This window comes from Pelecanus crispus, chromosome 7 (genome assembly GCF_030463565.1).
Source record: "Pelecanus crispus isolate bPelCri1 chromosome 7, bPelCri1.pri, whole genome shotgun sequence".
NCBI classification, from domain to species: Eukaryota; Metazoa; Chordata; class Aves; order Pelecaniformes; family Pelecanidae; genus Pelecanus; species Pelecanus crispus.
The window spans coordinates 2,367,501-2,383,755 of NC_134649.1; the positions used below are offsets into that span (position 1 = coordinate 2,367,501).

The 16,255-nt window shown below is 38.3% G+C and overlaps 1 protein-coding gene across 1 annotated transcript in view; it reads right to left on the reverse strand.

Annotated features, from left to right (window-relative positions):
• Positions 1-16,255, reverse strand: part of IQCH (IQ motif containing H) — a 72,759-nt gene that overhangs the window by 51,194 nt on the left and 5,310 nt on the right. The window contains exons 6-10 of the mRNA XM_075714129.1: positions 15,005-15,124; positions 3,757-3,868; positions 2,890-3,018; positions 1,845-2,059; positions 34-552 (exon numbers count right to left, since the gene is read on the reverse strand). Coding sequence (XP_075570244.1) covers positions 34-552; positions 1,845-2,059; positions 2,890-3,018; positions 3,757-3,868; positions 15,005-15,124 — 1,095 coding nt within the window. The remainder of the gene's footprint in view (positions 1-33; positions 553-1,844; positions 2,060-2,889; positions 3,019-3,756; positions 3,869-15,004; positions 15,125-16,255) is intronic.

The following is a 16,255-nucleotide window of genomic DNA, read 5'->3' on the forward strand; positions in this document are numbered from 1 at the left end:
AGTGCTGCCGTAACAGCTGGTAGCACTGCACACCTTGGCCCTGATGTAAAAATTCTCCAGGTGTCTCCGACGTGATTCCTTCAGGGTCTTTTTCACACGTGCCATGTGATTGCGCAAGAGCCAAGAGACGGCGATCACACCTGCTGCCCACTGCTGCTGCCTGAAATGGACATAGGCTTTTCTGGCCTGGTAGCATCGCCACCTTGCTTGGATCTTCGTAGCAGCCATTTCCGTACCCCCTTGGCCTCTGTATCTTTGGCCAGGTCGATTTAAGATCTTTTCCACAGTTGACTGATTCTTTATCACTGACAGAATGTCACTTTTGGTGGGATTCTCATTAAGCTCAAAGTCTGATGCAACTTCCGCCAACTTTTTGCAGTTTATTGTAGCCCACGGTACAGCATAGTCCTTGAGAAGCTTTTGTGTATGTTCCAAAAAAAAGACAATGCTCTCCCAGGATAAACAGTAATGTTGCTTGAATGCCAGAAAGCCTGGAGCTTTCTGGTCTATCGTGCCATGGTAAACAGCAACGTCGCAATCAAAGCACGGATCCTGTAAGGACTGACATGGAGACATTTGTGGGGGCTGTGGGAAGAGAATAGCCACAGATTAAGAGTAATTGCCATGGATTGTAAATGAGTGGTCAAGACACACTACTGTATTACTATTAACCACTTAACTGTGGGAATTCATGCATCCGAAATACACTCCTCGTAATGATTTATACATCGTAACCACAAAGTCTAGCCCATCCTTACCATAAAACCCATTGCCACACAAAGACCTCAGAGGGCATGCAAGATTATGAGCATTTGTATGGAAATACACTAATTGCATAGAGGAACTATGTTTGCTTTACCAAATATAAAAATTAAGCTCTACAGTGATTCACTGGACTACAATCTGAAAGTAACTGCAACAGCATTCTTCCATTGAGACTGCCTCCACCTACCCCAGGAGAATGGGTAACATCCTGACATAAATGCAAACAGGGTAAAACCTGGAATAGAAATGTTCCTGCTTCTTAACAGGACTCCATATTTAGTGGCAACTTCAGCCAGAAACTCACTAGCTCTGATTTTCCATCTATTTTTAGGTAATTATTTTTATTTACATTAATAACTCATTGACCTCCATATCTGAAGTTTGCTTTATTTTTCATTTTCAGATCTCTTCTTTCAACTTTCAGATCTCCCCAATGGCACAAAAGTCAAAAAGTCTGGAAAGATCAAGCAAAACCCCAGACAGTTTGCTATGGAACACAATAATTAGCCATAAAAAGAAAGAAACGTCCCCTCTGCACAGGGATCAAGAACAATCAGCAAGCATTAAGCAGTCAAGGTCAAACTCCCCTATAGTCTTCTGTAAGTATAAAGGGAACACCACATTTGCTTAACTGCAGTGAGGGAGATTTAGATGAGACATTAAAAAACTCTTTTATAACAGTAAAGATAGTTAGTTAAGCACTGGAACAGATGGCCTAGGGAGACTATGGAGTTGCTATCACCGAAAGTTTTCAGAACAGGTTAGAAAAACATCTGTCTGCAATAGTACCGGTACAGGTAATTCTGCCTGAAGGTCTGGATAACCTCGTAACATCCTTTCTAGACTTATTTTCTAAGATTCTGTGAAAAAGCAGACAAATTTAGGTAGAAGACTTGAGAAAGTAGAAACTGGCAATATACAAAGTATTTCCTACTTACTTCAATATTTACTATTTACTAGCTTTGGTTCAAACCCTCTTGTACCAATTCAGTGATTTACAGTCACGTCCTAAACCATTTCTGGTAAAGACAGTATTAAAAACAGGAATTAAAACCTCATTATCTTCACTGTCTAAATACCTGTGTCTGAGAGGGAATCTGCAGCTCAGATCCCAACTGTTGAGCTGGATACCTCCACGCCGGCTTTGACTTCCTTGCTGAAACCACGGAGCTGCTGGATGGAAGCGGTGCAATGTCACCTTTACTAGAGGAACGTGTGTCATAAATTGCTTCCTTTGAGTTTGGGAAGGTGATGGTGTCTGTATTCTCAGGGTCCACCCTACTACTAATCTCTCCTGTACCAAAGAAAAAAATGGATCACAGGTTTCATTGTCAGAGGAAGTGCAACAGCGGCATCAAATTGATACTCTACCACCCACCGTTAGGTAATGGCGTGCTCCAGTTTGCTCTCATGTCCAAGTGGGTTGCAATTTTCAGTTTTGATCTATCATATTCTGAAGTTTGTAATATGCCAGCCAACAGTATATACCCAGGATAACAATGTCAAAATTATATTCTTTATATTCCAGGTTATTCACATATACTTTTAGTTTCCAACCACCCCTTTTCATTAGGAGAACTTTTCAAATTTATGGGATTGCTACTGAGCCCACTGCTCATTTTGCTTATACTCCCTTCCCTACTGATGTTATGTGCCACAAGCAGCTGTAGCAGCAACAGTTTTGAGTACACTTTGTGATAGAGCAGAATCCCATTGCCCAGAGTATATTCACTTACTAGGAGTCATTCATCTAATCGCACTGGCAAAATAGGCGCTCGATCAGCTGTTGTAAGTCATGTCAGTCATGACTTACAGTAACCCTGGCTTTACACTAACACCAATGGTCAGATCTTCAGAGTCAGGCGCTTAGAAATTGAAACATGCAGGTAGGAACCTACCAGGATTTCAGAAATGAAGAGGGACCAAATCCTCCCGGGGATTAAGAAATCCGATTCCCATTCAGTTACAAGACACAGGATGCTCATGTACATCTTTATGCTCTTAGTATTCTTAAGAAATTGAGTGAGAGCTCATTAGACAGCTGTTTCCTTGCGAGATAAAACAAGGGCCTGAAAGTGGAGTTGGAGATGCGCTCGACGGTTGTTATCTATCCTTCACACTCACCTACAGCTGACTTCTTGTGCTGCCTGTGAAATTCATGGAAAGGAGCTACTCTGGATACAACAGGAGGTGTCTGGAGAGTTATCTTTGCTGCTGGAGGAAGAAGCCTCTGTTCAGTTAGCCTCAGAATACCTAGAAGAAGATATTACTGAACAATTCATATACATTCCAGCTGTGAAAGAAAAACAATTAGTAACAATAAAGAAAGAATTAAACAAAGGCAGACTCAAGTTCTTCCAATTCCAATTCAAAACTAGAAAAGCAGCAGCTTTCTTTTATTGAAAGATCCTTATCTTTCCACATTCTACCTTCAAGGAAGGTGAACTTTGTCTATAAAAGTCAGCAAATACATGAAACATCATAACAGTGCTGATTCTGACAAGGAATTACGTGCTTGTACACAATGACAGTTTAATATGAACGGATGAGAATTAACTCTTGTAAACCACACTGTAATCATGAATATGGACTGATTGCTAAAATAGTCCAAGTGTAGACCTAGTTAAGATTGAATGAGTAATAACCAGACATTAATCGTGCCCGTTTATTTTTGGCCATATCATTTAGTCATACAAGAACCCTCCATCACACACAATTCTTTCTAGTAGCAACTGAACTCTGTGAGTTACAAGATAACTGACTCGGGGAGACTGATGCTCAACATCACATATGCTACGTCCTAAGTTAGCTACCACATGAAGTAGTCCAAAGTTCATCTCCACCCTTTGCAGCATTTGACATCACAATTCTTACAAGTTTTGAGGTGCCAGAAAATTTGATTATGAGATGCCTGCTGCAAACAGTAAATGACGCTGCTTATGTAGCATACATCTGGTGGCAACGGTACCCAGGTGGGCTTCTGTGACTCACCTTTTGTTCTATCTTCTTCTAACACGGGTAGGGGAGAGTCCATGTGGTGAGAGGCAGGCAAACCCCAAAGGTTGCTACCTGTATGGCCTTTCACTGTCTTCTGACTACACCTCTAGGAAGAGACGGAATCTTCTTTTAACAAAGAGAAATCCTGGATTTGCAAAGACACGCTTTTCTACTCCCGCAATAATAAATAATAAATGTAATTTCTGCTATGAATAGTTTCATTAAGATTTAATAATGTAACAGTACAAGCACTGCTTTTACTACTTATGAACATGCTACAGTATTGTCTACTGTCATTACTTTTGTAATTTAAAATAAAGTTAATTAAATCCAATTGATGTCCTGTGACTTCTGCTATGCAAAAATCAGTGTACTAGTTAATAAAGGAATCACAAGAAGTTTTAATGAGTATAGTGTAAACATAGTATTTCTTGACATTAAATTGACTCGTTAAATATAGAAAATGCATACACAGGTGTCATGGTTTAACCCCAGACAGCAACTACGCATCACACAGCGCCTCACTCACTCCCCCCCCCGGTGGGAGGGGGGGAAAGAATTGGAAGGGTAAAAGCGAGAAAACTTGTGGGTTGAGATAAGAACAGTTTAACAATTGAAATAAAATAAAAATAGTAGTAATAGTAATAATGGTAATAAAATGTAATGCAAAGGAAAACAAAAGAGAGAGGGAGGAACAAAACACAGGAAAATCAAGTAATGCAACTGCTCACCACCCGCTGACCGATGCTCAGCCCATCCCCGAGCAGTGATCGCTGCCCCCCAGCCAGCCCCCCCAGTTTCTATACTGCCCACGATGCCGTATGGTATGGAATAGCCCTTTGGGTCAGCTGGCCTGGCTGTGCCCCCTCCCAGCTTCTTGTGCACCTGGCAGAGCATGGGGAGCTGAAAAGTCCTTGACTTAGCGTGAACACTGCTTAGTAACAACTAAAATATCAGTGTGTTATCACATTATTCTCATGCTAAATCCAAAGCACAGCACTACACCAGCTACCAGGAAGAAAATTAACTCTCTCCCAGCCAAAACCAGGACAACAGGCAAGGTACCAGAAAGAAAAGGAAATACTTTCAAATACGTAAATGAATTTTTGCTGGGAAGAATACCAATGGAATTAAAATATGTGAAACTACTCACAAATCAGGGACCAGTAAGTATCACAGACTTCTGAAGTTTCAGGGTTCCTCAAGGACAGCAGGGAATGACACAGCCTGATAATGTGACATGGAAACATGTGCCACACTGGCTGTGCTAATGTGGGGATTAAAGCTCCCTTACTTTCCTGATTAACCTGTGCTTCCTGAAAAAATGGAACCTGCTGGTTCTAAGTGCCAGGAATTCAAGCTGTTACACACATCACTTTGGGATAGCGATATCATGGTCTTACTGTTACGCTTATTATCTCACATATAGAGCACTGCACAGGGAAAAGAATATATTGCCACCTTGTACTTCAGTATTATAAATACAAAAACTGTGTGTTATCATCTAACATTTTTTTCTCTCCCCAATATGCTAAGTATCTTCAGTTTCTTTCTGACTAGGAATACACATACTATTCCATTTGCAACATGGGTGGTACTCAACTCCTACAGAAACAGAGCGCTAGCTATTCAGTGGGTTTAAAGCATTACAGCGCATGCAACTTCAAGGCAAGTAACATCACTGAGATCTCTCACTTGACGATAGCGAACTTATCCTGTTTTCTCTCACCTGGCTGATGCTAGAAAAATGAGACAATGATAAGCCCAGGGAGACATGAAAGATTCAACTAAAATAAACTCAAATGTTTTATGAAGCAAAAGGAGAATTTAACACTAGTCGATCAAACCTTACCCTGTCAACAGATTTTTGGAAATCTAGATGAAGATTTCTTAGTTTTCGCAGCTAAACTACCTAGGGATCAGATGTGCTCTAATACACCTGCTCAGAACTTCCTCTGCAACTCTACAGGTTCTCCAGTAACTTCCATGCTGGGTCAAGGCAACACAAGAAGGAAGTGGCTAAATTTGAATGCATAGGGTAAATAAGTGCCAACACACAGGTGTGAATATATTACCAATCTCAAGAAGAAGGAAGGTAGTTGGAGGGGCATACTGGGTCTTTGAGCAAACAGGAAGGCCAGCAGGCAGACTGGACAAGACCTGGGGGCAGCAGGATTAGGAAAGAACATTGGGACAGACTGGACAGAGAGCCTGGCAGATAGGCTGGGAGCCTGGCAGAGAACCAGGCAGAAAAGACTAGGATGTGTCCTGGAAGCAGTCTCAGAAGGCAATCGCAAGGAGCAGAGAGAGTGGGGCAAGATAAAAATGGGAAAAGGGGAAAGTGGGGCAGGCTGGGAAAAGGAAGCAAGCAGCTCTGTATGCAAGAGGGCAGATCTCCCCCACAGTCTGGAGTGGACCTCAAGATCCCACAGTCTCCTCTTTAGTCAGCAAATAGCGGTGAAGCCAAATAAAATGTCTGATGCTTTTGTGGGTGACAACCTGTTAGCAGCTACTCCATTAGTCTAATGGTCAGAAATTCTTACATTGGATAGAAATGTTTGAACCTTACTTATGAGCTGTATGGAAGACAACCTAGTGCCATGTTCTGGAAATTTTTTTTTATTTGCCTTTTTAAAAAGAAAATTTCATTATGAATGATAAACTACCTTAAAATAATACTAAATGCATAAAGTCAGAAAGCTAGGAAATATTGATAGATCTGCCAAATGGTAATGGGAATAATGGTATGGAATGGAATAATGGTATTTACCTCTCTTACAGAGCACATTGGGACTTGCTGGTTTAAAATACTAGGTTTTAATGACTGATTATCATGCTTGTGTACAGCTTTTAGTACAATAGGGTCCAGGCCACGATTGGGACCTCTGAGCACTGTTGTGTCATAATTAGTGCATAACATCAACCACCAACTTCATCGAAAGGGATAGGCTATTCTAAAGAACTGCTTTATAAACCTAATAGGGAAATGAGATAGATCCAAATAAACTATTATAATTTTTCCTCCCAATTTGTATAACACCACTGTCCACAAGAGACATTAGGGAGATAGAAAATATAAACGCTTGATCATAATAGAGAATCTTTCAGAGAAATCTTTCAGGCACTCATTTTAGTTATGGCCATTATGAAGCATTATGCTTTAAGGGATCTAGATGTATGAATCTTCATGTCCTTGTGTTCCAAGAAAATAGCAATAAGCATATAACAAAGATTAACTTTATACCAGCTGGCATATAAGTGGCTTGATACTGAGAAAAGGGAATAATAAACCACACTTTTCCACTCACTCTCAGCTCCAGCAGTTTGTTGAGGAAACAACAACAAAAATATATAAGAAGAGTGAAATTTAATTAAACAGTTACTCCTTTTCCAGGCTATTCCTATTGTATCAGTAAAGCAGCACTGATTTTACTATTGGTCAGTTTTATCCTAGTTTAAATCCCAGGAGTTTTGTTATGATAAACAGCACTATGAAACATATGTATCTCATCTGTGTTCATAGACACATAATAAGCTACAAAGAAAAGCAATTCAGGTGGAGTTTATGAGTTCAAAAGCAGCCTAGAGGGTTTTTGTTGGTGTTTTTTTTTCTTTTTCTGTTTTTGTTTTGTTTTTTAACTGGAGATAGATCTTTAATTCTTCTTTGCTGTATCCTTTAATTTCTATAAAGCCCGTGGCAGGTGTCACGTTAAAATAAGGACCAATGCAACCGTAATGCAATTTAAGCTCTCGTTTCCACTGCACAGTGCCGCTATGATTCACTTCATTGCATACTACAGGCAACGTAGGGGAACCATGGAGCTGACCCAAACCAGTTACCTACGAAAATTCCACCCAACTTGCACACCCTTCTGTGTTCTTTCAGCATCCTGTTTGCTGCATTAGCTGCCCTCTTGAAGACTTCAGTGAGATATCAAAGCAAAATTTGACAAAATGCTTTCATCCTTCAGTTATTTTCAGGAAAATTAAGCCAACTCAATTTCAACAATAAGACCTTAAAAATAATAAAAATAATATTAGGTACTGCAAGAAAAACGTTTACTTTTAGCATCATTACATAGTTTTATTACCATTATCCGGTAATTTAACTTAAAAAGATATTTAAAAGATTACATCGTTTTAAAAAGTTTTCAACAGACTTCCATCTGCTGATGCCAGTGCAATTTAAAACCTTTACTCACACCTACAGCTTTCATGGCATAAACGCAAAACCTAGTGAATTTAATACCACATATTCCAGAACCGGCAGCTCCTACCTAGCGTTTTAAAGTTTGCAGTGTAGGCAGACCCAAACCAGCATGGAAGCAAAGGAGCATGCCCTTACAACGCTAACCTGTAGGCACCTCACCCGCTTCCTCGCTGGCAGAACCAAGCAGCCATGACTGCTACGAGGTGATTGGAACCCCAGGCATTTTCCTGCATGAGTAATGCCTGCTTGTGAAGTTTGTTACAAAGGTTATGATTCAGCAAGTATACTTTACTGAAGTCAGCACACAGCCTGCTTCATCACAGGTACTTTTAAAGTACAGTTTTATAGGGCTGGAAGGGAGCACTTAATTTGCAGTGCAGACTAAGGCTTACTTGCCTGCTTGGAGCGTGCTGAAAAACTTTTTTTTTTTTTTTTTTCCTTCATTTCAAGCGCTTCTGAGTGTAATTAACCTGGGACATGAGAAAAACAATTCTATTACCCTTTCTAAAGCATTTTTCTCCTGTGGATAAACCTCTCCCACTTGATTTTTTTTTTCTTTTTTGCTTCATTTTAAATAGGGCATTTGTAACACCACAGGGATTTTCCGATTAGTTCTCCATTTGTTTTCTTTTTACCTAGACAACAATATTTAACTAGAACAATTTCTTTTTTTAAATATGTTTATAAATAATATTTATTTATTTAATTAATAAATATGGTTTCCCCCAGCAAAAGAATAGAGACTAGTATTAAATACAGCAAACAGATGAGTGCTATCATGTATCAAAACCACAGTTTATCAACCAGGAAGATTAGACAGATGAGATGTGGTGAGTACCAGAAAACCACAGAGCTTGATAGTAATGGTAGAAAAGATATATAACAGAGTTATCTATCACCTCATGATCATCTGCTCCAAATTGCCATCTACCTTCATATTTTTTATTAAGAAGTTCCTATCAAGATATGATGTACACAGTTCATAATCCCTATAGAGGGAAGGAGGAAGCATAGCAAAATCAAATCAATGGAACTAAGGTCAGTTTTCAACATGCTCAGGACACTGGCAGGTTAGGGCTTATGGAAGGCAAGCCTAAGGGAAACTGGAACTCTGTTGAACAGTCTGTTCCACAGATAAAATGTACTACAGAAACATGCTCCAACTATTCCAGAGATGAAGCGGGATAGGAAGGACAGCAAGTTCCCAATGTTGATAATCATACGTTCTTCACTGATCTCAAAAGACGACAAAAGCATACAGAGAACAGAAAACGGGCATACTGATGACTGCTGCTTGTTTGCTTAAACAGGTAAGACAAAATGAGGGGCAAGTAGGAAGAAACTTCTGGGTAATAAAAAAAATGACATTGTTAAGTACATTCATAGTTATAATTTAAAAAAAGCAGCCAGTTATGAGTAGAATCAACTCACTTAATTGTAGTGCAAAAGGGAAGAGGTCTCAGGCTACCTTAAGGGCAAAACAGCTCAGATGGTGCTCAGAGGTTTTCAAATTGGCTGGTCCTGATAAAATACACTCCAGGATACTTAAAGAACAATCTAAAGCAATCTCAGAACTGCTGGTGGGACTCTCGTAGAATGGAAAATATACTAGAATACTGGAAAAGAGCATAGTGCCTATCTTTAGAAAGGGGCAAAGGAGGTGTTGAGAAATTCTAACCCTATTGGTTTAACTACAATTCTTGGAAGAATTCTTAAACAAATAACCAAACAAGCTAATTATAAACATCTGGAAAGTAACAAATAAATGAGCAACTTGAACCTTTCAAGATCAAATTTGTCAGACCAATCTAATTTTGTTTTCTACAACAGGTTAGCAAGTGGTGTGAATAGGGGAGAAAAAGTAAGTACTACTTCTTGACTTTAGCAAGGCTTTTGAAGCTACCTGATCACAATATCATCTAAGCAAGCTAAAAAGTATGGTTTAGACAAACTTACTTTCAGAGAGATGCAAAGCTGCTTTGATAACTAATTCAGAAAGAATTTTTATGTCAATGTGGAAGGATACTGAGAGCCTTCAACGGGTCTGTCCCGTAAGTGGTTACAAATCATCAGAGCCTGCTGTTCATGTGGGAGGAGGAGGTAAGTTTTGAGTAATGGAAGCAAATCAGTTCAGATTGTAAAAAAAACTCAAATGGAGTAAAGGCAGAGGTGCTAAGTGATTTTTACTCCTTGCTCTCAATCACAGAATCATAGAAATAATAGAAATGTTGGTTAGAAGGGCTCTCTGTAGGATATCAAGTCCAATCTCAAGTCTACTACCCACATTAGATCAAGTCAGCCTTGGTTGTGTCTAAAATGAGAATTACTGTAGGATTTTATTACATTTTACAGGCTAAACTGATGTATTTTTTCTGCGTTGATTTACATGCTAAGCAGCAAAGCAAGGAAGCAGTATCAAAGAACAGCTTCACTCACGCTTCCATCGTCTCTCAGTTTCTACTGGGGAAAAAGGATCTTGTTCTGACTGTCAAGCCAAACAATCTTAGTAATAAATAGTAAATAAAGAAAGCGTTTAACTCTGGTTTCAGATAACCTAACCTTGGTCCTCTGAGTCTAAGAACCAGCATGTGGAAGTCAATGCAGAAATACTGAATGCTAAGGAAAAGACAAATTCTCACCAGTGTAGTGGAACTATTCTAAAGTCAGATCAGTCAAATTTGTAACAGTCTCTGTAAGAGATTTAAAACATGAACAAGTTTTATGACTGGTTGTCTTTCTATTCAAGAAAATTTCCGAGTAGGAAAATTGTATAGAAAATTAAAATTTGTCCTTCTCATTCCAATTTACATAGTCCAGCATTTTATCTACCTAATGATTAACACAGTTTCCCTTAGATGTAATACTAAGATATTAATACATATTATTTCACTCAGATTTTATCTACAGAAAATAACGTCCAATTTAAATGGAAAGCCCAACATTAAACCTTCAATTTGGAGCAACTAAGCATCATTAACAACAGGTCTTGTATGTTATTTTTGCCTACTGTAAGCTCTTAAAGTAACCAGAGATGGCTCTGAACTGCCAATTTGCTATGTACTGGGAAAAATCAAGGTTTGCTCCTTTGATTGCCTGCTGCTAGCTCTCCCAGAAATTTACCTCTATCAAAATTCTGCCATAACAGGTGCAAGAGAGAATAGATGGAGAACTTCGGTGAATCCCACATCTGCTTTTTGAAAAAGGCAACAGAAGCAGCACAGAAGGAAGTAAGAAAGATAATTGCTGGCTTGACCTACAGTACATTTTACTTGTGGGCAAAGGGCCAGCTTACACGAGGCAGAATATGCAGGACCAACTTATTGGAATTCAGGGGTGGGCCTCCGTTCTTGTCCGGAGACAGCTGTAAACCAGCAGCCCATAGCATCACAAGCAGGCACTGAGTTTTGTCAAGGAATGCTGATATGTACAGAAACAGCTTCAGCAGCTTCGGCTGCACCCCTGCCTAGCAAAATGACAGTCAATCTCCAATTCCAGATGACAAGAACTGGATAAAAACTTAAAACAAATGGTGACCTTTCAAAAGATTAATTTGTTTACCAATAAAACGTTCTATGTTTGTCATCTGAGATGGGGGTGACCTTCACATTCCCATTTCTAGGTTGAAAGGGTGCTGACTATAGTAATCTGTTAAGTTAACTCTATCTCACCAATTATTTCCTTTTTATTTTCAGTGACAAGAACATTTTATTAATTCACTGTGCCAGTTATTATGATTACATACCATAATACAAATGCAACAAGCTTATTTGGAACTACTGTAGTGTAACATCGATTTGTTTAAGTCTCATTCTGCTACCACTACCAAATTATGCTTTGACTGTAATTATAGCCATATGCATAAGTTTAAAACACAATCAGGTTTTGAGACCAAAAGACCTGTTTTTCTTCTACAACTTCTTCTCGTCACTTGAAATGAAAAGAATTGCCCTGCTTTACCTTACTTTATAATTTTGGAAATGAATAGACTTTCAGTGATAAGCATTAGTGATTAGCACAACGCAAACACTGAATAAAGAATGAATAACTGGATATGATTAGAATGGTTGTGCTCAAATAAGTTAGCTTAAAAAAAAAACAAAACCCACCACAACACAGAATCGCTGCCATCACCATTAGAGCCACACTATATAAGATGCAACTCATAAAGGCTAGAAATCATCACCATATTAAATTCTACCTCATGAATAAATTAAAAGGTTCCTAAGTTTACAGTATAATATACATTTATAAGAAAACAAGGACCAAAAAGTGCCAGTATAATTCTATAAAAGAACAGCAGTCCTATGAAAATGAAAGGTATAGTTATGAATCTTTTCTACATTGCAGCAGTTCATCAGAATTATTTTTGCGGCAATTGAGATTACTATTTGTTTTGCTAGATACTCCATGGGAAGTATACATATTTAATAATTATCTACTCATCATTTTTCATTTGTTAGCCAGACATCAGCTACAAAATAAAGTGATGCCCAGTCTGCCCATGGTGCTTCAAACAGAATTACAGTCCTCATTTTAAGACAACTACAGAACTTTACAGAGGATGAAGCATTAGTACTTATCAAACCCCAAAAAGTACAAAAGGGCGACAGTTAATTGTCTCTGTCATAAAATCCAGTGTCAGCAACTTTATAATACCAAAAGAGCAAGAAAAGACGACATTTTTCATGAAACAATGAGATCCTTACTAATAATTTTTCAAACTACTCAAATGGCAGGATAATAAAAAGTCCATGTAGATTTGTGCTTGACCTATCTCGTCACCTCAAAACCAGTGTGTTTTTAATCTCATCACATTGTTAAATGCTCAGGTCTCCTTGAAAACTCTGATGCTGACAACTCTTAGAAAAAACCTGAATGCCGTTAACCAAGCAATTACTTTTTAATTTACTTCAATGAGAGTCCTTCTGCCACTGATTTTTTTTTTTGGAGATAATCTTTGAACTTATGTACATATGTAGGGCATTTACATGGGTATACGCTTGTGTGTGCACCCGCATGTGTGCGTACAAATATTGCCCTCTAATGGCTAATTAGTAAAAAGAGGGTAGGTAGCACCTAACTGAATTCTTGAGGCTACTTTGATTGATTTTTTCCCAAAACTAAAGACCATATAATTTTAGACCTGCAACTACGCATTGATTTATTTTAGTTACTATTGGTGAGCTATAACTATCGTTCCTCTAAGTGCTAGTATAGATCACATTTAACAAAAATGCCTTAATTCACAATCTCAGTAGTGGATTTTGCAAATCTAATTGCAAAATGCTACCCCCCAGTGAAGCTAGAACATTTGAAAACACAGATTGCGTCAAGGGATTCGAAAACTTCTAAAAACCATTTACTTCAGTAAATGCTGTAGAATAAATTAGAGATAGGAAATACCTACTTGTTTTTTCAGCCCATCTCCCCGTCATAAACAGTTCCTTAGCAACTGTAAATATGTATCAGGGAGCTTGACTAATTTTCACTAAATGTTTGTAATTTAAGTTTTCTCTGATCAGTATATGTTTCAGTGAGAGTGGTAAAACACATGGCTCTCCGCAGTAGTATAATATTCCTCTCTGTGAGTGTTTTAGAGTGGTTCTAAAAAGCCATTAGCCATGATGCTTTTTTCTAATTAACTCTGTATCACAGGGTTAGACAAATCACCTCTTAGTCTGGGCAACAGCTTTCAAAAATCATTTTTTATAAGTGGCAGCTTACAGCTGTGCCATTCACAGATTCTGTTTATGTTGTTTAAAACCAAATACCCTAGAATGTCTCTTATAGCACTGGGCTTGCTGCATAATGCTTCTATTACATAAATTAAATTGTAGAAGAGCATCCTTGTGTGAGACCATTGGGCATATTCTTTCATGTGGACCACAGTGCTGCGCTAAATTTGTGAACATAATTGATCTTTGGAGGGATGCCTATGCCTATTAAATTTTTTTAAAAGCATAGTTTGCAGAAAATGTCATCTTCATTTGTTCATTGAAGAGGAGCAGCGGTTGCAGAACACAAATTGGAAGAATCAAAACTTAATCTTACACAATTTGAACCTTCTCAGACAAGAAAGAATAGAGAAGGGTGATTTGATGGATACTAGTCAGGGATCTCTTAGGAGAGCTTTGTGGAAGTGCTCACTCTCAGCTTTGGTAGATATTTGTTTTGTACTAAGGGAAACAGCTTCACTAGAGATAAAGGAAAGGCTGTGCTTCAGAATACCTCGTAGCTTGACAGTGAGGATGCTTGGGATCTACAAGACATGGAAATATCTCCGTATGGAAAGGAAGGATCTGAATCTGTCCCCCAAATTCCAGAGTAAGTGCTCCCAGCCTGGAGCTAAGAAATAGAACTTGACATTCCCTCCCAAACCATGTCAGAAAAATAAGATGGAAACACCACCTACATTCATGTAGTCACTCCAGGATTCTGATTCTCTTTCAGTACAACCCCTGTTTTTTGATTCAGTGACACTGATTTCTGGTCAGCGTCAGCAATCATCTGGCAGGATTGCTTTTTTACCAAAGTCAAGTAAAAAGAGCATCAAAACAAAGTGCAAGCATTTTCCACTCATTCCTAACAATCCTGTTACCATTTGAAAACACAATATATTCTTGTCTTTTTAAGAAATGGCCACAGAATGAACAACTGAAAGCCCATTCTTGACAGCAAACCCCCTTTTACTTCTTCCTTGATCTTTGGGTCACATCCTAAACTCCACAGGCTCCAGTTTGCTTCTCTTTACTCCCTGATTTCACTGAGATCACTTCCTGTGCACATTCCCACATACACTTATACTTCTGCTAGATTAGGGTCTTGCTACCTAAACTTGTCATCAAGCTACAGGTTTGTTTTCCCCAGTATTGTCACACCAAATGTTTTGATTGTTACATATCAGTGTCAAAAAGTAGGAAATTATGAGGCACTTAGAATTTTTTATTTTTAAATTTAGGTCTGATATGTATTAACTTTAATAGTGAAAAGTAATGCATATAATAAGCCCATAAGATAAAGTAAGTTACTTACAGGAGCAGATATTTTCTTATTTATAAGTGGCAGCCTGGTCTCATAGTTCTGTTGTTTTAAAACAGCTTTATTGTTGGTCTCTGGGTCAAGCATAATTTTCATATCCATTTCCAGCTGCTGCTGAAATATATAATATGCATAGTCTTAAAATAACTGCACTAGGACAGAAGTGTTTGTAAGCAAGAATTGGCTAACATGGTCATAAATTTGCAACACAATGATAAAAAAATCATATTATTTGAGTGTCCACACAGAACTGTGCAAACAACGCAAAAGTGCCTTTTGATTAGACGGATGACTTGGCAAGACATACAACTACTATCCACATATATGCTTTTGCCAAAATTTGGTCAATTAATTTCATTACAAGCTCTGAAATTTCCAAATTTGCACACCTTAGAGTTAAACTTTGAGTAGAAAGGACAATCGGGTTTGACTCGCTTGATTAACATAGGTAATTTGTGAATACCATTTACCTGTGCTATAACAAATGTTTTATACACCCCCTATTGGGAGGGTGTTATATGTGCATTCTTCCCACAGATGACGAGTCCAATCTACCTTGGCTATGTTTCCCAGGGACTTTAGTTCATGAATCATTGACCTGATGGACCAAAACAGCTTCTTTGGATCAGTTATGGCCCATTGCCTCAATGCAGATAGAACACTTGCTTATAAGTAAATGAGGAAATAAAAAATCCTTATAGTAATAAGAATTAAAACATAGTAGTTTCTTAATGACTCTGTTACCTGCATGGAACGGATTCAACTATTTTGCTAATAAAAGTTGTTATTATTTAAATCCCGATGGACAGAAAAAGACTTTTAAAGTTGCTTCTTGTTATAAGGAGTATCTAAAGCGCACACTTTTTTCTATAAAAGCCAGAAGTGATGCCATGTATTTTTACTAGAGTAGAAGTTTCTTAAGTTGAAGACCTTTTGGTTCATCTTCATGCATGTGCTTTAGTTTACACCTGGATCTGTATCAAGTGCAGTAGTATCTCCAAATCCTTCTATTGCAATAACATTGCTAACCAGATTCTGTATCCAACAGGGTTTATTTACCAACCAGTGCCGAATAAGGATGAATCCTCAAATCACAGAAACTAAGGTATCACCAGAGAAGTGAACAGAGCTAAGGTAATTCAGAGGAGCTGGGGGCCTGGCAGCGCATCATTACATGGACACGGGAATACAAAAAGCTCCCTTACATTGTAAGATCCAGCTAAACACATTTATACACAAGAACTC